Raw genomic sequence first — 22,960 nt, 5'->3', positions numbered from 1 at the left:
ATTTAAGACTAGACTTAAGACTTTCCTCTTTGATAAAGCTTATAGTTAGGGCTGGCTCAGGCTTGTCCTGTACCAGCCCTTAGTTAGGCTGACTTAGGCCTAGTCTGCCGGAGGACCCGTCTATAATACACCGGGCCCCTTCTCTCCTTCTCTCTCTCTCTCTCTCTCTCGTATCCTATTACTGCATCTAGCTAACCCGGCCATTCTGGATGTCACTAACTCGGCTTCTTCTCCGGAGCCTTTGTGCTCCACTGTCTCTCAGATTAACTCATATCACAGCGGTGCCTGGACAGCGTGACGTGTGTGGTTGTGCTGCTGCCGTGGTCCCGCCAGATGCCTCCTGCTGCTGCTGCCATCATTAGTCATTAGTCATACTTCTTCTGTTATTATACACATATGATTATTGTCACACATGTATACTGCCAGGTATTAATACATACTTTCAACATATTGTACCGCAGTAACCAGAACTATAACTATAATATTATTACTTCCATTAATGTTGTTGTAAGATACTGTCATTACCTGCATATCTCTCTCTCGCTCTCTCTCTCTCTCTCTCTCTCTCTCTCTCTCCCTGTGTCATATGGATTACTGTTAATTTATCATGTTGATCTGTTCTGTACGACATCTATTGCACGTCTGTCCGTCCTGGAAGAGGGATCCCTCCTCAGTTGCTCTTCCTGAGGTTTCTACCGTTTTTTTTCCCCCGTTAAAGGGGTTTTTTTGGGGAGTTTTTCCTTATCCGCTGTGAGGGTCTTAAGGACAGAGGGATGTCGTATGCTGTAAAGCCCTGTGAGGCAAATTGTGATTTGTGATATTGGGCTTTATAAATAAAATTGATTGATTGATTGTTAATGAATATTAATTCAGGGCGTTTCACTGGCCACTTATAGGCATCTATAGGTGGGGCGAGACGCTCGCTCACCTGCGTCACATCTCAAATTTTTCAAAAAAGTAACACAGTAAAGTACTTTGATTACTTTTAAAGTAACCCTTACCCAACTCTGCTCCTGACCTAGAAAGGCTTGTTGTGTCTTCTGGCATCTTGACTACTGTAATGAACTGTTTACAAGCAACAAGTAAATCTTCAGTAGCTCAGCTTCAACGAGTGCAGGATGCCGCTGTTCATATTTTGACTGACACAAGTTGTAGGTCACATATCAATTCTTGCCTCCCTCCAACGGTTGCCAGTTAACTTCAGGATTAATTTTAAGATTCTTCTCATAAATTTTAAGGCTCAGAGGTTTGGTTTGAGGCTGGTTTGGCTCTTATTAACATAGCTGAGTTTCTGACTCTCTGTGCTCCAAGTCGTGACCTGACCTCCTGCAACCTACCTTCGCTACAGTAATTGTCCCTAGGTCAAGGCTGATGACCAAAGGTGACCGGGCTTTTGCCATCAGGGCCCCTATGTCCTGAGGAGATTAGGCTTCCTAGCACAGCACTTGTTTTTTTTTTTTTTTTAAATCACTGCGTAAATGTATTTTTAAAGGAAAGCTTTTCCTTTTAATACCTGATTTGTAAATTTTGTGTTTTATTTCCTTTCGTTCTGTTTTTTACACAATTCTTTCTTACCTCCTAACCTTGTTTTTAATTATTGTAACTGTATTTTTTATGGTTTATTTTCATGCACATTGTGGAGCACTGTGTAACCTTGTTTGGATAATTGCTATACAAATACTAACTCCACAAGCTAATAGTTTGCTAATGACATATTCCTAAGTAATACGACTACTATGTAGCTTGATACGTTAACTAATGCAGCTTGTATTAGAGCACATAAAAAGTGTTGAGTAACTCTTTGGCTGTTGCATTTTTCCTTATTAGAAGGGCTGAGAAAAAAACTCTACCCTTTACAATTACAATTTATTTATTTAAGGTAGGGACAGTACATATTAATAAACATAGTACAGTAGTACATGTAAATATGCCAGATTGTAGCCCACGGCTAATTTCCATCTGTCGTCCCTAGGCAGGTTGTTGTTACATTAGTAACATAAAAACAAAATGCATAAATAGCACACGAGATACAGTAGAAACATGGAGAAACAGTACAAATATACACATAGTAAACAGTAAAAAACATTCGAATACGTCAGGAGTGACTGAGGAACTAGATCAGGAGTGACCATAGAAATTTAAAGGAGGATGAAAATTGAAATTTCACTGTATTGCACATTTCAGTATATTGCACATAGTCCTATTATATTGCACCAACCCTGTTGCACATAACCCTGTTCAACAGTACAGTTAAGCATGGTCACAAAACTGGTAAGCTTTGAGCCATACCTTTAGATGACCCTTAAAAGTGGCAAGACTAGCACATTCCCTTACGGAGACTGGCAGGCTGTTCCACAAAGTGCTTCCTTTGTACGACAGGACATTCTGACCAAAGGAAGTTTTTCTGAGGGGTACCAGACACTCCCTGTTTGTTACGGCCCTTGTTACCCAGGTAGTGATTGGCCTGAGTGTAATGAAGTCGTTAAGTGGGGGTGGTGCCAATCCATGCAATACTTTGTACATCAAACATTAAATTTTCAAAACTTAGCAGGCTATATTGAGATACAATATTACAGTGATGATATGAGAATGGCTTCTTACCCAGTATTTTCAGTGCTTTTTTGTATAGAGATTCGATTGGTTTCAGTGTTGTCGTAGCTGTCATTGACCAACTAGTTAGACAGTAACTCAGATGGGAAGAAATCATAGAATGCAAGAACAACATAGCAGCACTATCGGTTAGTGACCTCCGTATTTGCCTGAAGTTATACAGGTTGAATTTGACCGTCTTTGTTACCATTTTAATGTGGCTTCTAAAAGACAGAGTAGAGTCCAGCATCACACCCAAGTATTTAAACTCTTTTACAACATTCAGCTCCTCTCCTCCCAGACGGACAGAGTGTGTGTGTGCAATATGTGTGGCTTGTTTCGAAAAAAACATACTAACTGTCTTTTTTGTGTTTACGTGTTTTTTGTGTCCACCTGTATTGAAGAAACAATTCAATGACATGAGGTCAGTTCACAGCCATTAGCGGGTAGTTCACCAAACATTCTTATACTCCTCCTTAGACAAACATCCTATCTAACTTTCTGTGTGTGTGCAGATCACTGCAGAAAAAAATACAGGCACATATGTACAAAAATAATGACCTGGGTCCAGTGTTGGGCAGTAACGTATTAGAGTAATAACATTGCTTTTTGCAGTCACAAGTAGTGCAACTAATTACTACTGAAATTTCTGTAATAATATTACAGTTACCCAAAACCAAGCAACTCATTACAACGTTACTTTTGTTATCACATCATTACTGACGTGAAATACAACAATCACATCAGTTATCATTGTGCAGCGCAGGCACGTCATTCAGCAGCCAGCTAATTGGAAATACTTACCTTAGCAGCTGGAAATATTCCATTATTTTAATTTCCCTGGAGGAAAGATGACATGAACACTGTTGCTGCAGGCAGTCGGACTAAAACTCTTTCCACTGCAAAAAACAGATCTCCAAACCTCTGGTATGAAACACCTCGGCTACTACGACAAACAACACAACAACATGAAGGCCGTGGAGGTGGGCTGTAGCTCTACACTGACTAAACAACCAAAACTGGATTTTAATTGTGGCCAGCTGCAGCTACAGAAGTAATGAAGCCAGTGGTTGGATACATGGTGAATAAAATGTTGCTCCATCACACATCTCAATTTGGGGCGATAAACAAATACCAATTTTATAGGGTGTAACAGAAAAGTAATACAACAAGTAGTGTAATGAATTACTGTTGGCAGGGGGTAATAAGAAAAGTATTATGATTACTATTGAAAACAAGTAATGAGTAATATATTACATTTTTAGAGTAACAAGCCCAACACTGCTTTGGTCATAACAGGAAGATATAATCTGCTTGAAATAATCATTTGTGTCTGGTATTATTTCCTCAACAAAAGATCAGTTATCTTGTTCAAAATTCAAGACATCTCCTCCTTCTCCTTCTCTATTATCACCAAATGTTTCCAACAATGCTGTAACCCATTGAAATCCCTAATTCTATGCACAGAATGGTGCATTTCATTTGGTCATAGTCAATGACATCTTCTCCCTTTCACCATGTCAGGTTGCTCTTACTTCTGGGGAAAACACCAGATGATATGTAAGAGCGAGAGGGAAGAAGTTAAGTGTTCACAAACGTTACTTTTCATTCAGCTATTTCATTAGAATGAAATGACATAACGTGAGTAAATGTAACATGAATATAACTTTCAGAAAATGGTGCAAAGCATTTTATTGTGACAACATTTTTTCTTTTCAGAGTTTAAACTTATGGTCTCAAGATGTCTCCAGCCTCAGCAGCTGTGACGTCACAAGACAAAGCTAATGTTAAACCAAGGTTTAAGGTGAGTTCCCTCTTCACCTCTGCACAGTGAAGCTGAAATGTTCAAATGAAATAACAATAACAAAAACGCACAACGTGCCACATTTTTTTTTTTTTGTTGAGTACAAAGCAATTTATTAAGGAGCAAATCTTTAATCTTTTATATTTGGATTTTATTAACAGCATTACTTTTTCCAAAGTGGCTTACAATGAGTGCACTCACATTCAACTAGCTAGATGTGGTAAAAAAAAAAAAAAGTGAAAAGCATCAGACATACAGATATGTCCAACATCATGTGGAGCTTTGAGCATTTCATGAGCAAGGCTTGGAGTTTTCTAGAGGTTCACATCGGTCCACTGCAGTCCGGACTTCTCCAGTCTGAACGCCGTCATACAGCCCAGTGATGGATATTGTGCGGATCTCCCCATTAGCGTATGTGCGTCTGAGTTGTGCCGTGAACGGGATTTGAACTCTGTACTTGTACTGCACCATGTTAACCATGCAGGAGTGGTTTGGCGGGGCTGTGATCTCCACAGAAACAGTATCAGTGATGGTATTGACCACTGTGTTTCCCTTGGAGTACTGAAACGTAACCGCGGAGCTGAACTGAATACCTTCAGAGGCGATGAAGGGGATGCTGACATCAAAGGTCACTGTCACACCAACTTGGATAGAAAAGGTAAAGTCCCACCTGTGCTTCGTCTCGTATGTCTTTGAGAGGGTATCTGTTTTCAGCACTGAGTGGCATTCGTAGTTGCTGATGGCTGATTTCTGCATGATCTCTGGAGGATAGTGGAAGATTTCCAGCTCATCAGTGCTGTACCTGACATCATAAATCAGCTGGCTGATTATATTCTCATCAGTGGTCAGGACCTGGTAGTCGTGGTACCAATATTCATCATCCTTCCAGGGAAGATAGAAAACTTTATGTCTAGTATCAACCTTGCCAAGTCCATATTTGTTCATCCCTACATATATGTCCTCCCCAGGGCATGTTCTGACTGCACTCTGGGGCACTGAACCGTATGAATCCCTCTTCCACTCCAGGACCTCAAACATGTTTTTGTTCACCAGGATCTCAAACGGGAAACCAGAAAGTGCTTTTTTTGTGTTGGCATAGTGGCAATAAGGACCCTTGCTGGGGGTATAAAAGCCAGCCTCACACTTGTATTTACAGACATAATCGATGCGATCAGTGTAATCATTGTAAATTGAAACTGAATTATTTGGGAGAGACTTGTTCCAGGTCACCCACTCCAGGGTAGAGCCATAGTCAGATCCAAAGGAGGGTGACTGAGCCTGCTTTGTCTGCCTTGAAGCAGCAACAGTCGGAAGAGGTCTCTTAGTGCTGATTTCAGCACTGCCATTCAGACGTGAGTTCTTGAAGGAGACTGGATAATGAAAAGAGAAAAGGCACAGGCAAGAACAATGTTTGCTTTAACACAAGACAGAGAAAAACAGAGTGAAACCAAAGCTCAAGTAAGGGATAAGACTGCTAGACATGAAGGCATTCATCTGATTGATGGTGCTCCGTTTGCTGTTCAGTCTGATTGTGTTCTTGGGGTTTCAGTTGACTTTAATCAAGTGAAATCTCTCTCGTTAATGAATCTGCTCTAGCTCTTTCTGTTTTATTGGATGCCACTTGACACGCTCCATCCACCCAAACACTGTTGCTGACCAAACATGCCCAGTCATGGCAGTGGCCCTCTCAACAGGACAATGCTCCATATCACACCACAGAAATGCTCAGGGATGGCCTGAGAAACGTGACAAAGAGCTCAAGGTGCCAACCTCACCCCCAAATTCCCTAGATCCTAATCTATCAATCTGACTCAGGATTTGTGGGATGTGCTGGTACCCCAGAAGTAACCCTGACCAGTAGTTGGACCTTCTTGAATCAGACCTGTGGGTTGCAAGGTGGGGTACCAGTATGTGCCACAGATGCTTGATCAAATTTGGAGGCCAGGTCGATGCCATGAGCTCTTGTCATGTTACTTGGGTCAATCCGTACCAGTTTTTGTGGTGTTGAATTGTGCGCTGTCCTGCTGAAGGGGGCTGCTGCTATTGGGAGGTGGTATTTTGCATGAAAGGATACACTTGGGTTGGCAACAGTGTATGGGTGGGTGGTTCATGTCAGGTGTCATCTACATGATTGTCTGGACCCAAGGTTTCCCAGCAGAACATTGTGACAAAATGATCAATGTTATTCACTTCAACCACCGGTGGTTTTAAAGTTGTGGCTGTTCAGCATATGTTCTGTATTTTAAGCAGAAACATATTTAGTTTGTGACTTAGATTAGGTAATAATAATGATGATAATAATAACTAGTCCATAGCCATTTAGAAGAAGAAAAACACCAACATTGGTCCACAGGGGGAGCCACAGCGATCGGTCGCATTTTAGCCATTTTGAAGCATTTTTCTGTTGTTATAGCGCCACCCAGTTGCCAATTAGAGTTAAATTTCTCCAGTCACCTTGAGGCGTCCTGTTCTACATATCTACCAAGTTTAGTAAAAATCCATATGGTGGTTAGGCCTAGATAAGAAATGAGCTCTCTAGCGCCCCCATTTTGTTTGATGGGCTCAATAATGGAGGGGTCCCCTCAGATTATGTGTGGTCATATGCCTACAAAGTTGCGTGGTGATGGGTGAAACCCTTGAGATGTTATACACCTTTATGTGATGAGCCACGCCCTCCGCAATATTCATTGCCTTATAGAAGCTCAGTTTTAGGAAGTTTCCAGATTATGTTCACCCAGTTTCATGCAGATCGCTCAAACTTCCTAGGAAGAGATCCATTTGAAGTGTTTTTCAAAAAATTCAAAATGGCGGAAAATCTATATAAGCGGAAGTTATGGGTTCTTGAGGCAAATGTGTTCCTCATGAGGAGAGGCATCTCTGTGCAAAGTTTCATGTCTCTACCACATACGGGGCATGAGATATGCCCATTCAAAGTTTGACATTTCAATGGGTTGCTATAGCGCCCCCCTTTGGCCAATTGATGTAATATTGCTTCATTGGCATCCTCCCATGACCCTCTACCACTGTGCCAAATTTCACATGGATTGACCAAGTCAGTGAGGAGAAAAACGTGGAACACACACACACACAGAGTTTTCCTCATTATATAGTACGATAATAATAATAATTATTATTATAGACTTTTTATACAGGAATTTTCAAAACAAGTTACAAAGTGCTTTATAGGGTAGAAACTGGATTAAAACATTTCCACAATGAGGCAAATAAAATCAGACAATTAAAATAATAAAATTAAAGCAATAAATCACCAACAATACATAGTGAATCTTTAAAAAAAAACAAAAAAAAAAAACAAGGGCAGAACTGCAGAACCAGCACTCTACAGGGTTTTTGGTCTCATAGTATTTGTTGTTCTATGAGCCATTTTATGATAAACATATCCCTAAATTTTGTTTTGTTTTGTTTTACCATTTCCTAAATTCATAAAGCCAGTTTGTGATTACCATTTCTCTGCTCCGCGTTGTCCCTGATGTCCAGAGGACTGGCTGAAGACAGAGCCAGCAAGACCAGCAGCAGCAACACTGACAGCTTCATCTGGAGATTAAAACCACAGAACAAAATCACTGTTCGTTTATAAAACAGCTTTAAACTGACACAAGTTTGAAGACTTCAGCACCTCAGTGTTAACCCATCAAGACACCGAGTCCAGACTGTCTGCACATGATAGATTTGTTTTTGCAATTTTAATCCAATATTTATCAAATCAAATCAACTTTATTTATATGGCACTTTTCATACAACAGTAACACAAAGTGCCTCACAGAGGTTAAAAACAACAAAGATCCAAAACAGAAAACAAAAAGAAAAGAGAAAACCCAATCCTCCCACCCCACATAGAGATACGTAAATATATACACACACACACACACACACACACACACACACACTAGCTATCACTAAAGAGACATGGCCGAGCACCGAGACCTGAGGCGAGGAAAAAGCTAGGTTAATAGCTAGGTAAGAATGATCTAAAACAGAGACATAAAATGCATCAAAACTAAAACCTATAACTAAAATAACAAAAGATAAAGGTTATATGAGATAAGAACGTAAAAAGAGGAAGGGTAAGAACATAAAAAAAATAAAGTAGATAATAGATAGATAAATCGGTTATAAAAGGAATGTAAAATAGATAAATAAAGAGATCAGTGAAGAGCCTGATTAAAGAGATGAGTCTTGAGCCTCTTTTTAAAAACATCAACAGTCTCTGCAGCTCTGGCGCACAACAAAAAGTACTCACCATCGCAGTGTCCATCACTTGATGCACCTCCAGTCTCCTTCAGGTTTATATACTGTAGCTGCTTCATGTGCTGAGTCACAGAACAAACACTGAACACACTTTCACTTTATCTTGGCTCTGATGTTGAAGAGTAAACAGTAATCTGGTGCAGTGGTGTGAGAGTAGTCTTAGGATGGAAAATGACAGAGCGGTTCAGTTTCTATTATATCAACCCTGCCTGGCCTCCTTGGCCAGAAGCATTATGTTTTTGGGTTGTCCATCCATCCTTTTGTCCGTCTGATTCTCATGAACGCGATATCTTAAGAACACTTTGAGGGGATTTCTTCAAATTTGGCACAAATGTCCTGTTGGGCTTAACAAAGGTCAGCGTCACTAGGACCTCGTCTGTCTTATTCTTTTGAATGTGATTTCTCATTTTTTTTATCAATATAATTTGGCCCAAACGTCCACTTGGACTTAAGGATGTACTAATGAGAATTTGTTGGTCAAAGGCCACTGTGACCTTGCATCTGTCTCATCATATCTCAAGAACGCCTTGAGGGAATTTCTCCAACTTTGTCACAAACGTCCACCTGGACTCAAACATGAATGGATTAGAATTTGGTGGTCAAAGGTCACTGTGACCTCACAAAACATGCTTTCGGCCATAGTTCAAGAATCCATACACTAATTATGACAAAATTTCTCAAAAAATGTTTAGTAGCATAAAATGATGAAGTGATGACATTTTATTTCCAAAAGGTCAAAGGTCAACTTCACTGTGACATCATAACGCTCTGCAAAAACAATTCTCTGGCCATTATTCAATGTCTTATCCAAGGAACATTTGGTCAGACACTGAATTGGTGACTCTAATCTTGGGTGTCCACCTTAAAAATGTGCTGATTTGTAGATTGTCTCTGCTGCTGGGGGAAAGATGTTTGTGAAGCATCCATGTTTTCATAGATATGAATGTAAATTGTAAGAGAAACTTGACTGGTGGATAATTGGAATCTAGTTCAGGTTTTATGTGGTATTTAAAAGGTTTTAACAATTCCCCTGCACTGTAGAAACCCTCTAGAGCCTCTGGAGTGATTCTGTCTAAAATCAGACTGTGCAGATTGAAAAAGTATACTTCACTGATGGTAAAGGAGCTAGGCTAGCAGCTTTCCTGTGCTTCCAGTCTTTGTATGAACTTAAACAGATCCATTATTATCCATTATTTTCTAATCAAAGGTATGGCTCAGGTATGGGGCAATGACTGAACTATCTGAGGGTTGTTTAAGTAACTCTCAATCTGTGTGTAAATGCGTACTGAGATTTGTGAATGTGTACAGGACTCTGCAGATTTGTATTCAGAATCTGTGTGTGCATGATCACATTAAAAAAATGTTGTTAATAGGGATCAGTAAATGTGTAGACAAATCTGTAAATTCATTTTTGCGTTTGTTTTTTTGGCTGTATTTTTTATGTTTTACTCTACGTAGTTGTCACTTTATGTTCTTGCCCGTGTTCAGTGTTATAAAGGATTAAATCCAAATGTAAATAAGTTCTGTACTTTCCAGTAACCACAACCTATAAATAATAATGAATGGAAATATTGCCCGTTCTGTTTAATCACATGAGGTCAGGAAGAATAAACATTACCAAATGTTACCTTATCAAAGAAATAGGAGGAAGTAACAGGGATAAATACATTTAGAGCAGTGGGGCACCGCCTTTGGTAGTCAGATCATTCGATTTTGAAACCAGTTCACCCTCTTTATCAACAGGTGTGTTTAATCAGTCCTCAAACGTTTGTCTGACAGTGGCTTGTTTTCATCTGGTGGATGTCTGGTGAGACCATTTGAGGTAACAGGATTCAGTCTCACTTTCTGGGTCTAACTGGGATTTGATCGCTGTTAGATCCATCAGTGTTACACCATTGAAATTGCTGGGAGCTTTTAATACAGTGTGCAGATCTTCTGTTTGATTCAGTATAAACTGTAACAAGACTGAGGGCGCTTTTTAAATGATCTACAGCTCATGGTTTAAAGTGCATGGCGCAAGTGTATTTAAGGCATGTCATGAAATGACTGCCCACAGCAAAAATGTCAAGCTGTTTAAATATGCAGATGATGTGGCTCTGGTTGGTCGTCTCCTGGGAGAGAATGCCATGTATGAAGAGGTTTACTGTAGCCAGGCCACTGCTCTTCAGAACTAGTGTCAGGTGAGTAAACTGGAGATGAATGTGGCTGAAACAAATGAACTTCTAATTCAAACAAAACCAAATGGAACCAGTCATATCCTGTCTGTCATACTCAGTAATCAGCCTGTAGAAAAAGGGGAACAATTTAAGTACTTGGGCACTATTACTGATCAGACATGAACTTTTAACAGAAACTCAGAGAGCATTTTCAGGAGAGACAATCCATGCCTGTTTTTAATCAGGAGGCTGAGGAGCTTTGGTGTTAGTCAACACATACTTGAAATAGCATGCAGAAGCATCTTATCAGTTACAGCATGGTACGGCAACCTGAGTGCAAGGAGCAAAAACAAGCTCTGCAGGTTGGTCGACATTACAGTGAAGGTGACTGGCGAGTCACAGAAACAACTCAGCAACATATCTGACAGTGATTGAACATATAACTGCCAATGCCTCACATCCATTGCACTCACAGTTTGAGCTGCTCCCGTGTGGGCGTCGATGTAAAGTTCTTAGAGCCAGTTTGAACAGATAAAAGAAGTCCTTTATTCCCTGTGCCACACAGGCAATGAACACAGAATGACTGTATCAGGGAACACTATTACAGATGTGCGCTCTTTTTCTATATAACTTATCGCTCCTCCCTGCGTATTTGCACTATTGTATCATATTGTTAAACTGTAGTTTAAAGCTTAAGACAGATTTACACTGAGGTGGACAATAAAGTTATCTATCTATCTATCTATCTATCTATCTATCTATCTATCTTGCAGTTAGTGACAGAGGATATTTTTGAGACATGATACTCAAGGTGTTATTCTATGTGTTGATTTCATTCCCTTATTTTGGAGATCATCTACAGGTCGCCCGTTAGTGTTTATGTGATGTTCCAGACACGACCAGTCCTTGATACATGAGGAAGTGCAAGAGTTGATCTAATGCAAGACTTGTTTGTTGAAAGCACTCTGCTATACTATAACAATAGCGAACACTCCCTTGTTAGTCAGAGACTCATCTGAACTACTGTGTGCACGCCTGAATACTCTCTCCAGGCCTGCTCAATATAGATGCGCTTGATTGAAGTATTAATCTGTGATCCCTTCATTCTACCTTTACCTGCATCACTGCAAACTTAGGTCCTGTTTATATGACGATGATTTCAACTGAAAACAGTCAACTTTAATTGTGTTCTGGCTGATGGTTTACATGACGGCGTCGTTTTGGGTGCCTAAAAATGCAACATTTTGAAAACGGATTCCAGAGTGCAATTTTTTGGAAATGGCACCGCCTCTGTTGTCATGTAAACTTGCAATATGCAGTTCCTCTGAAAACAGACTTTTCGCACATGTATGGTACATACAGTTCCAGTCAGTAGGCATGCATGAGAAAGTCAAGCATCACAACAACAATGGCGGACTCCCAAGCTCTGTTTGTGCTGCTCATCTTGTTGAATTTATCAATGCTTCTCCAGCAGAGTGTAGATTTACTGTAGCATGCGGTTGCCATTTTGTTTGTTTATACATCACCACTCTGTAGAAGGAAGCGCATGTGCACAGGCACATGTTGTTTCATTACAGAGTCACACTGCCAACTACTGGCCTGGTAGGTATACTACAGCGTTTTTAGTCATTTTTGCGGATGCGTGTGCACGGTGATTGTTATCAAAACGTTGTCATCTGAATGCAGAACTTTTTTCAAAATGAAAATGCAAAACAATTCAGCGGATCATTTTTGTGTAAACGTGGCCTTAAACAGCAGGAATATTTTCCACAGTCTCCACTTTTGCCAGTTGAACGGCGCATAATCTGGTCGCAAAGTAAGGCACAAGGGCCAAGGGACTTGTATTTAGGCACTTAAATAATCATTGTTGCATTTTGGGGATAACAGAAGCCTTGTCTCTACTGAGCAGTACAGGCCACTTAAGTTCAGTACCTTTATTTTCCATCTCCACAGTGAGAAGTTGTGGATGGTACCAACAGAAGTGTTCCTTAGCGTCCCCATGTTTGGTCCCCCCTCTGTTGGGGTACCTAGCACACAGATCTGGTACTAAAAGGTGGAGCTGTGAACACTGCAGTCTGATTGGTCAGTAGAGGACGGTCACTCTGCTCAGGGCTGAGTTGTGTCTGGTTTTGAGGCTCATGTAACCACTGTTCATACTGTGGAGAGTTTTATTAGTAAACTGTAACTATAAAATGAAAGGATGTTTTGCTGCCTCTCACAGCAGCTGCAGTCTGAGAAAAAATAACTTCATTCACTGGGCCGACTGCCGGCAACTTTTAAGGTGGAACGTTAACTTGTAATGTTACTCAATGCATGAGTTGATGACGTGAATCCATCAGCACACCTTAAATTTCACTCTGACAACTCTGACCTGATAATGTATATTTATGTGCGTGTAATTTGTCCTGTTAGTGGTGTTAGAGGAAACATCAGGGAATCAGCTTAGTCATTTGAACTCGTCCCCTGGAAATCATTTATATCTACACTGAACACAAATTTAAACACAACACTTTGTTCTTGCTCTCATTTCTTTTTTACAGGTTTAAGATCCAAGATTTATTAATGCACCCAGTAGATATGTTTCTCTCAAATTTTGGTTACAAATTAGGCTTTAAAGTGAGCACTCCTTTCCAAAGATATCCCATCCACCTGACAGGTGTGGCATATCAACATGCTGATTAAACAGCATGATCACTACACAGGTGTGCCTTGAGGTGATGGCAATAAAAGGCCATTCTGAAATGTGCAGGTTTCAGTTCTGCTTACTGACACAGATTTTAACAAACAAACCAAAATGTGAGAGAAATCACTCTTTCGTCTGCATTGAAAAGGTCTTACATTTTTCACTTACACCTGTGAAAACATGAATGTCCGTTTTGTGGAAACAGTTTGAGGGAAGTGTTTATTCAACACTAACAGTCATCATGGAGGCTGGTGTTGGATTTTATCAGTATTCTGTCCATCTCGTTTATATCAATGAAGGTAGGCTAAATAAAATTAAAACACCCAGCCTCACTGATATTGACTCAAGGTTCCCTGCATGGGTAGAAATATATATTTATCAGTGGTCCTTATCATCATCTCATCATAACTTGGACAGATAGATACAGATGAAGCCTACACACAGATGGTTTATTTGTGGGATAGTAGTGAGTCTTATTATTGGCTGTCTTATCAGCTTATTTCTTTTATGAGGTTAATAATCAGTGATCTTTATTTTGTCTGACTTTGCTTTCATACGCTGCATTATGACCCTTGGGGTCAGGGTAAGTGTGGAGCTTGCAAAAACATCTTTAGCCATGCTAAAGGCTTACTGTTGCATCGCCTCTCAGGTTAACAGGATGGATTCAAAATGCTAGCAAAGGGCATGGACACCAAGAGGTGAAGCTCAATAGAACGCCCCATAGCAACAGACTCGCCCATGGTTTAATCCTACCGCTGCCATTTTGGACTGTCAGCAGACCACAGCAGACCCACTTGCATACAAAAACACACAAACTGAAGTATATCGCTATTAATTATGCTTACAATGCTACTCACCTTGTGATAGCTTGGTCACAGCTGCTTTTTCACGTTTTTGTAAAGCAAAATATAGACTTTAAAAAAACAAAACGAAGAAAAACGGCCAAGATGGCATCTCTACATATTACATCCACTTATGAGAAGATTAACTTAATTACTCCTTCAGAATCACCCCATAAGCCAATCTACCAAAAAATGAAAAAAAATAAAAAAATAAATCAATATTTTAACTAGAAACACATTAATGGCGACATCACATAGCCAGGAATAAAGATTTATTTACAGTTTGTACAGTAAGGGGACAGTAATAATAATAATAATAATAATAATAATAATAATAATAATAATAATAATAATAATAATAATAATATATAAGCTATTTTAATATGATATATTTTAATGCTAAAGCAGTAATCAGTTCTGATATAAATGGTCCAAGAGGCCATATATATATATATATTAATGATAAACTCTTTTTTATCCGTTGCTTTCTCTTCTAACATTTTATATTAAAGAAAAGCATTATAACAAAAAAAAACTCATCCATGTGAATAAAAATAATGTGATTACTATAACTCCTGTTTCAGTACCGTTTACAGTCAAACATTTTGATGCACTGTAGGCTCAATTTTTGATAAATCAAAAATCTGAGAAACATAGTTTGTGCAGGACAGTCTGAAGATGCTCTGTAGCAAGTTTGGTGTCAACTGAGCAAAAATTGTGGGAGGAGATAGGTTTAAGAAGTTTTACAGTGTTTGAAAAAAACAGAGTGATGAACTTCATAATTTTTAATAGGTTTAAATGTACAAAAGTTTCTTCAGTATTGGGGCTACAGTTTGATGAAAGTTGTGAAGTTGTAGCACGTATGGTTGATTTGTTATGAATTTTCAAAGTTTTGAACTTTAGACGCTTGCTGTAGCGCCACCATCAGGACTATTGGCTTGAGTTTACAGCTGAGGATATCTGGCATGAGACTGGACCTTTGTGCAAAGTTTGGTGAATTTTCTCGACAGAATGCTTACGACTACGATGCATTTACGACGAAGTAAGAAGACCTAAGAAGAAGAAGACTGTAATGGTGAGTACTTCTACCTCAGTGATTCATTTGATTTAGTATGTTTTCCATTTGGTTTAAACAACTTTGAACATTTACATTGTTAAATATTATTTTAGTGGCAGCAAGAAAATGTTTAACTCGATAATGCAACTTGAAGCTAATGTGAATGCATTCACTTTTTTACTTTACATATTTGTTGTTATTTGTTTTTATCAGCTATTATTTTATTATTTACTTGTTTTGTTTTGTCATGTTTCATCCCTGCATCCACTTTTCCTAAATGTCCTTACTGTAGATGAGGAAGTTAAACCTGCTGACATTCCATGAAGCCTTGCTCCATCATTTTATAGCTCTGTAATCTTTCCTTAATGCCTATGTGCCTCCTTTTTCTTTTCAGTTTTCTTCCTATGTACTTCTCCATAAGACATGCAATATGCTCAGCAATTAAATTTCTCACCAGTGCTGGTTAAATGCATGTGATAAACATATGGCAACCCACAGTGATTTTGTTTTGTGTTTTATCTCCAGATGAAGTCAGTGTTGCTGCTGACCCTGCTGACTCTGTCCTCAGACAGTTTTCTTGACACTGTGACCAGCGCAGCGTACATCAATGGTAATTATTGGTTATTAATTTTCTGTTGTTTATGTCTTCAAAAGTTATGTATTTTATTTGTTTGTTTGTAGACCAGTCGCCAAAAGAAAATGTTGGCATTGTATGTTTCTGCAACTCAAGGATATGTTACATTTGTACACAACCTGTTGCCACGTTTCCAGCAACATTTGCAGGCTGTTCTCACAAATCTTTCATGCATTTTCCTATGAAAAGCAATGCACCCAAATTCGTACATAGCCCACGTATTTGACCAATGCACTGACAGCAGTAAACAAGGAAGCCGTTCCAAGCACTTATAAGGATGCAGGGGGTGGATGGTTGACAGAAAGCCAGACTGTAACCAAGGGCTCTCCCCTGGACTCACATGTTGGGATCAGTGTAAACTTTGAGTGATTTTAAGATATGTCCTCACCATGTTTCTTTCCTAAACCTAACCACAGTACGTTTTATTGCCTAAACCTAACCTCCGTAACTTTACTTTATTACATAACTTTACGTTAAGGACGTAACGTCATTTGTGGGGTGCTGCTAATTTGTAGGATATCATACAAATCATTCTATGAGAATACAACGGTATTTGTGTGACCAAATGTGGGTATTTTAAGCCAAAACATCTTTTCCTAACCATAAGTGAGTGTTTTTTGTGCCTGGACATTAGCCAGACATTCACCATAGCAATGCTAAAGCGTGAAGAAATGTTAAGTTTCGCTGTATCCTAAAACTGAAAGTATTTGTAGTTTGGAGAAACGTACAATGTGAAAGAAATTTCGTTTGTTATTTGTCATGTCACCTAAAAGGCAAATTTTCATCATTCATTTGATCTAGCTTCAACAGGCTGCATTAGAGACACAGTTACGCTAGGACTCATTGAAACTCCCTTTACATAATGAAAATAGATACGTCCGTTTCAGATGTTGTAAACATCACTGCCGTCATACTTCCATGTGTCCAATAAACCAGATGACGATGAAGGAGGTCATAATGATGTAGAAGAGCACTTCTGATTCTTTTGATCAGTGGACCTTTACAGACTAAAGGGATATAAATAATCAAGGAATGGACACAGGACGGACGAATTATGGTCTTCTCTGGTGCTCATGGTTTCAGCAAACTGACAACTGAATTGTGGAGCATCTAATGAAGCTAACAATGTGCAGCACTCGACAGTGCGAGCGTTTCACTTGCATTTGCGACTAAAAATAGGTGTGTGCAAACTGTAAAAAATATTTAGGGGCACATGTGCGCATAAAAAAAACAGCCGAAGCAGCCTATATTTTTGTCAATAAAAAAATATGGTAATCTAACCGCAAATGTTGGAGGAACTCCAGCCGCCTTCCCTCTTCCCTCTTCCCCGTGTGACACGGTTATGGGCGGTTTTCCAAGCCACTGTCAGCACAATGAATATAAGTCCCACTGTCTGCAGGGTGGAAATAAGTCAAAGTGTGGAGGAGACGAGGGACCGGGAAAAATGGTGGACCTCTGGGGAAGCCTGCTCCGTTCTCCCTGCAGTTAGGGACCGTTCGCCACGGTACCGCTGCTGGGCAGGGTGGAAATACGTCCTGCAGAGTTTCAGAGGACCTGGAGAATGTTTTAGGATAGTAATAACATTATGATAATCAAATTGCAAAGATAATATATATAAGATAATAACATTAAAGACAAAATTAAATTGCAATACTTTTTCAAAACTTGATGATTTTACCTTTCTGTACATTTTGTATACAAATTCATTAAATAATTTTGCTTGTAAATGTCTATTTGCATCACGTTTATTACGGAAAACACATTATTTGATCAATTTACATTGTGGCCCTAAAGTTCTTTGTGCGCTCCTTACTTTTTCAACTTAGGAGCACATGTGCTCCTTGGGAAAAAAGTCAGTGTCAAGCCCTGATGTGTGTAGCACAATCATATTCATGGTCTAAGCAGCTTAGCACTGGTGGTCTTTAAGAGGTTTTATACATCCAGAGAACTTGAAAAAATGACCTGCTTTGCAGCCTCATTGGCAACCAGACCCGGTGAGTGTAGCCACACTGGATAGTAAAAAGCATTCAGTGTTTAATGGTAGTTAAAGTGTCTTGAGTTGAGTCGTAATAATAGATATGTTGCACAAGATTGTACACTGTAAAACACACGGGAGTTGCCAGAATCCAAATTGAAGGACAAATGATAAGACAGAAAAAATATCATAAAAACACACAAGGAAATGAATAACAAGACTGATCAAGTTACAGTTGGCAAGACAAGACTGTAAGATTACAAGATGGCGGCAGAAAAGAGTTACTGTTTCTGTGTCCTCCTTTCCCCCCCCACACAGACTCATTACTGGCTCCAGAGCTAGGAGAAAGGATTCCTGAAATCAGCACCAATGGCTCGATGCTAACAGATGAAGCCTTTCTCTTTCTTCTCCCTGAGCTCAAGAACAGGCAAAGTCAGCCTCAGCCCTTCAAAATCGGCAACCTGGAATGGCAGACCTGGCGTGGCTTTCTTCCAAATGGAGCTGTTTCGATATACAATAGTTATACCCGCCGCGACGACTACGTCTGCAAATACAAGTGTGAGGCCGGTTTCTACAACCCCAAAATGGGTCCTTACTGCAACTACCCCTTCTCAAGACGAGCACACCGTTCTGCTCCATTTGAGATCCTTGTTAACAGGGATAACATTGAGTTTCTGGAGTGGAAGGCTAGTTCTTTTGGTAAACTGCCCCAGAATTCAGTTGGGACCTGCTCTCGGGGGGCATTTATGTCGGAAAGAACAAGCGTATTGGTACAAGAGGAGGTACCAGGTCCTGACCGTCAGTAGCGGCATAGTCAGTGAGCATATCTCTGATGTCAGGTACAAGATTGATAGAGCCAAAGTCTTCCAGTATCCCCCAGAGACCATGCGTCTGACTGCCATCTCCAACAGTGCATGCCGTAATGTTGTGAAAACAGTCATGCTTTCAGAGAAAAGCCAGGCAGAGCACAGTTGGGAAACCAGTTTTACCTTCACTGTCGGTGTCACAAGTTCCATCAAGACTCCCCTTTCACAGAGTTTAGTGCTCAGACAACATTCCAGACCTCAAAGGGGAAGTTTGACATCCCACCCAACCACTACTGCAGAACCCGTATGGTGGGATATAAGTACAAGGCAGACATCCCATACACAGCCCAACTGACACGCAAATACCGCAACGGGAGAAGTCTGGGCCGAAGTGGACCGCTGTCCACCTGTACCCAACGCCAGCCCTTGTCACTGAAAGTGTGTCTGTCTCAAGGCTATTCAAAGATGGCAGGTATGCAGTCTGGTTATGACACGTGTGCAATGTAACCGGAGCTGCGATGTTTAAAGGCAGATGGCGCTAGAAATAAAGCCTGACAGAACTTTTTGGGTAAACTCAATTGGATAGTGGACATTTTCATATAAAAAGCATTTGTTTATGATCTTTTATTAATGACATTTCATTGTAATTTTCACCCATGTCTTTATTTTTGGCATAAAATATATTCCAACTCAAGGCCGACTGCAGATATCTCCGTGAAACAAATCAGTCATCCCCATGTTCCATGACAGTGCGCCATCCATCCACTAGATGTCCTCAGACTTTCCTCCACTTCCCCTCTACCTGACTGCCCCACTCATCCACACACCTGCTCCCAGACATGTTTTCTACACAAAATGATGTCTGTTTTTTCAGACTTTCTTCTAATCTTTGTCATTTTTACTTGTTGGATTCCATATTGCAGCCACTTTTAAGTGGTCAAGAATACATTGCTTTGTTTTAAAGGGTTGGATTGGGAACCACTGGAAATCCAGCATGAGATCATTGAGCACGAGCCATACTTACTTACATACTGGAGTAGTTCAAAGTTCTTTGTAAATTGGACCCTTATTGAATACTGCTTTTGGTGTGGTCTGTCACTCTCTCCACTGTTTATCAGTGCTATCATTAAAGGCTTAAAATTCATGTACTGTAAAACTGCTGCCAGATCCTGGATGACAAAATCATTTATTTTACTGTGTATTAAAACATTTCAAATATGTATTGGTTTAAGTGTTCAAAAGATCAGTTTATTCTGTGTTTTTATGATTCAATGTGCCTCAATAAATGTTGTCAGACAAAACTAATTCATTTTAATTTTCTTCCATTAGTTTCTGTTTTGACTCACCAACTATTAGATGGATTACTGAAAATTATCATCATTATTATGTTAGAAATTCTGTCTGCAGAAGAAATAGTCCCCAGAGGAAGTTCAGAGACACATCCCCCATTAACATGCCAACATACTGAGTCCAGTGAAATGAGCCTGGAGCTGAGCTGAGACATCCAGAAGGTGGCAGTGACAGATCACTAACTGCTCAACACACAGTGTAACTGGCCCACCAGTCCCCAGCTCATTCTCCCATACAGCGGTGCAGAAATGATCAAACGTGATCGTAGATTTCACACATCACGTAACCAAAGCTTCTTCACGCAAATCATAAACATATTTGTGTATCGTATAGTAATCCTCGTGGATCGCATGATGGGTGTTAGTATCATAATTTACTTAACCCAATGAAACCTGAGTAAATTGGCTTGATTTTTTTTTACATGGGAAGACGGCAATGAGCAATGAAAAAGAAATGCCCAAAAACAAATTGCAAGAAATTAGTAAAAAAAAAAAAAAAGTAAAAGAGAGAGAGAGAGAAAATGATAATTTTGTAAAATCATTTTTAAATGTAATTATGATTAAAAAAACATACTTTTCCCTGTTTGTTTTTCCCCAGGTTTATTTTTATATTTTTCAAAATCTTTTTATTTGTTTTTTGCAGTTTGTGGGTCATTTCTTACCAAGTTGCTCTTTGCCTTTTTTCCCCATGTTTTTGAAAGAAAACGTCTGAAAACAGCACAAGAAAAGTGATGTCACTCCACAAAAAAAAAAAAACGAACAACAAAATACTAAGTAGCTGTGGATTATTTTGGAAAGACAGTGTTTTGGAAGACGACAATTATTGAGCATTTTGTAATAAATTATTGTTGACTGTAAAATAAGTCTCCACTGATTGCAGTACCGTTTGATGTGCTGTAGCCATGCTCTGTGCCATCATTTTGTTTTTACTGTATGTTAGTTTGTGCTCCACACCATGTGATCATGGTCTTGATTCGCATAAATAAATGAGAAGAAATGAAATGAAATGAAACCACAGGATACCCAAAATGCTTTTTGTATTCCTTTAAGGTCTGGGTCGATGTTCAGAGCATGATGATGAAGATGATGGTGAAGAAGAGGTGGCACACTTAGGTTTACATGGGTGATTAAAGATTTACTGTGTTGTTTGTGAAGAGATTTGGATTTCACAAGGTTTATTAGATGTCAGTCGGAGGGACAGATGACTTTTGACAAGCACTGTAATGAATGCCTGATAGACTGAAGGTCACTGATACAGTATGATCGTTTGGAGGACAGAGCTAACTGATAAGTTATCGCCTTATCAGTGTGTTTTTCTTTACGCGTTAATAATCCCAAATCTTATCCAGCAATCATTTCATAATGTGTCGTGAGATGAGCACGAACGCAACAGCACGCTTGTTGTAAATGATAGAGAAAAGTGCAAATAGACGTCTTCAGATTTGTCTGTCTTCACCTTTATTTTGTTAAAGTCCAGATGAAATGAGAAGAATGCCTTTTAAACCCTTTGAGATCATGTCCGCAGACATTTTGTGCACTTATTTAACATGATGCAAGAAAAGAAAATGGTATTCTTATATCAAAATCCAATCATCACAAAATATGCAGCACTTTCTCATCCTTGTCAAATATTGACATGTTTGCAGTGGGGGATATAATCGATTCTTAGATGCACTGTGATGCAGATGTAAACAATTCGTCTTCGATTCACAAATGTCAATAATCAATTATCTAAATGTTTAGTAATAACGTGATGTTGACGGAACTCAACTGTGAGATCAGTGCAGTCAGTGCAGTCTACAGCGTGGACGTGCTAGAGTTTACTCGTAGTTCATCTTTACAAAAGGCAGCAGTTGCAAATATGTTTTAATTATATACCTACATAATTATATTTTAGGGACAAACATTAAGTATATTGTGAATACTTAAACACGTCACCACCCAGACACTGGGCCAGCAATCAGCAGTAACTTTAACAAATGAGAGCAGCTGACCAACTTAACCGACTTAAAACACCTCCATGAAGAGGAATATAACTCTGCTCAGTCCATTTGTCCTTGAAAACGCTTTCAGGTGCAGCAGAGAAGCTGCTCCCCACTGCTGGAGACATTAAAACAACTCAGCGGAGCACGTTATGTTGTTATTGGCATACAGGCAGGAGACAGTAAGGTGCTTTCAAATTAAGTTAGCAATGAATGCAGTTACTTTTACAATAAAAAGGCTGTAAACCATTATCATTCAACAGTATGCAAATTCCATACTGTTTCTAGGGAAATATTACAGTATGTGAACACTACACGCCACTACAGCAGCATAAATATCCCACAATGGGTTAGCATGAGCAACCACAGATGGATGCAACCCGACTGGTTTCAGAGCTCAGGTATGGAAGCATTTTGGCTGTAAGGCTAAATAGAAAAGGAGCTGGACAAGATTCAGATAGCATGCAAGTAAATTCATCTGTAAATTTAATCAAGCAGTCACACAGTAAGAAAATAAATCATGCATAAATCTTAAGTTTTGATGCATCGTTATAAAGGGTCCATGTCGTTGGTCCGACAGCCCATTGGTCCGACATCCCATTAGTCCGACGGTCCGCAGTGTTGAACGGCTCCCGGCGGGCCTATTTCTGCCTTGATGGTGCGCCGCGACCGGCTCTGGGTCAGCTGGGAAAGGCTTTTTCATTTTAACCCACACCATGATCTTTTCCTGACCCTAACCAAGTGGTTTTTGTGCCTAAACCTTACCAGACCTTAACCACAGGGCATCATGATGATTTCGGAACGGACTTCGGAA

General features: G+C 39.6%; 2 protein-coding genes and 1 long non-coding RNA gene across 5 annotated transcripts in view; 2 read left to right on the top strand and 1 right to left on the bottom strand.

The window, feature by feature from the left end:
* LOC125890790 (natterin-3-like) overlaps positions 1-22,960 on the top strand; it is a 32,784-nt gene that overhangs the window by 4,097 nt on the left and 5,727 nt on the right. Inside the window, exon 2 of one of the 3 annotated variants that reach the window (XM_049579598.1) lies at positions 4,309-4,393. The exons of 1 other annotated variant lie outside the window; for it this stretch is intronic. In XM_049579598.1, the coding sequence (XP_049435555.1) occupies positions 4,331-4,393 (63 nt within the window). In that variant the 5' untranslated portion in view covers positions 4,309-4,330. Of the gene's footprint in view, positions 1-4,308; positions 4,394-21,267; positions 21,288-22,960 lie in introns of those variants that run through there. One more of the 3 variants, XM_049579601.1, reaches the window with a different exon arrangement.
* LOC125890792 (natterin-3-like) lies at positions 4,579-8,660 on the bottom strand. Its single transcript, XM_049579605.1, has 3 exons — positions 8,655-8,660; positions 7,858-7,948; positions 4,579-5,763 (listed from the first exon to the last, which is right to left on the bottom strand). The coding sequence occupies exons 1-3, from the start codon at positions 8,655-8,657 to the stop codon at positions 4,685-4,687; spliced, it is 1,173 nt and encodes a 390-aa protein (XP_049435562.1). The 5' UTR covers positions 8,658-8,660; the 3' UTR covers positions 4,579-4,684.
* On the top strand, positions 15,398-18,314 carry LOC125890814 (uncharacterized). The gene is made up of 3 exons (XR_007449587.1): positions 15,398-15,418; positions 15,926-16,010; positions 17,434-18,314. It is a non-coding gene; the product is annotated as an uncharacterized LOC125890814 (long non-coding RNA).

The sequence above is a fragment of the Epinephelus fuscoguttatus genome, linkage group LG6, assembly GCF_011397635.1.
Source record: "Epinephelus fuscoguttatus linkage group LG6, E.fuscoguttatus.final_Chr_v1".
In the NCBI taxonomy this organism is placed as follows: domain Eukaryota; kingdom Metazoa; phylum Chordata; class Actinopteri; order Perciformes; family Serranidae; genus Epinephelus; species Epinephelus fuscoguttatus.
The sequence above is the reverse complement of the archived record's forward strand: the minus strand, read 5'-3'. Positions and strand labels throughout refer to the sequence as shown.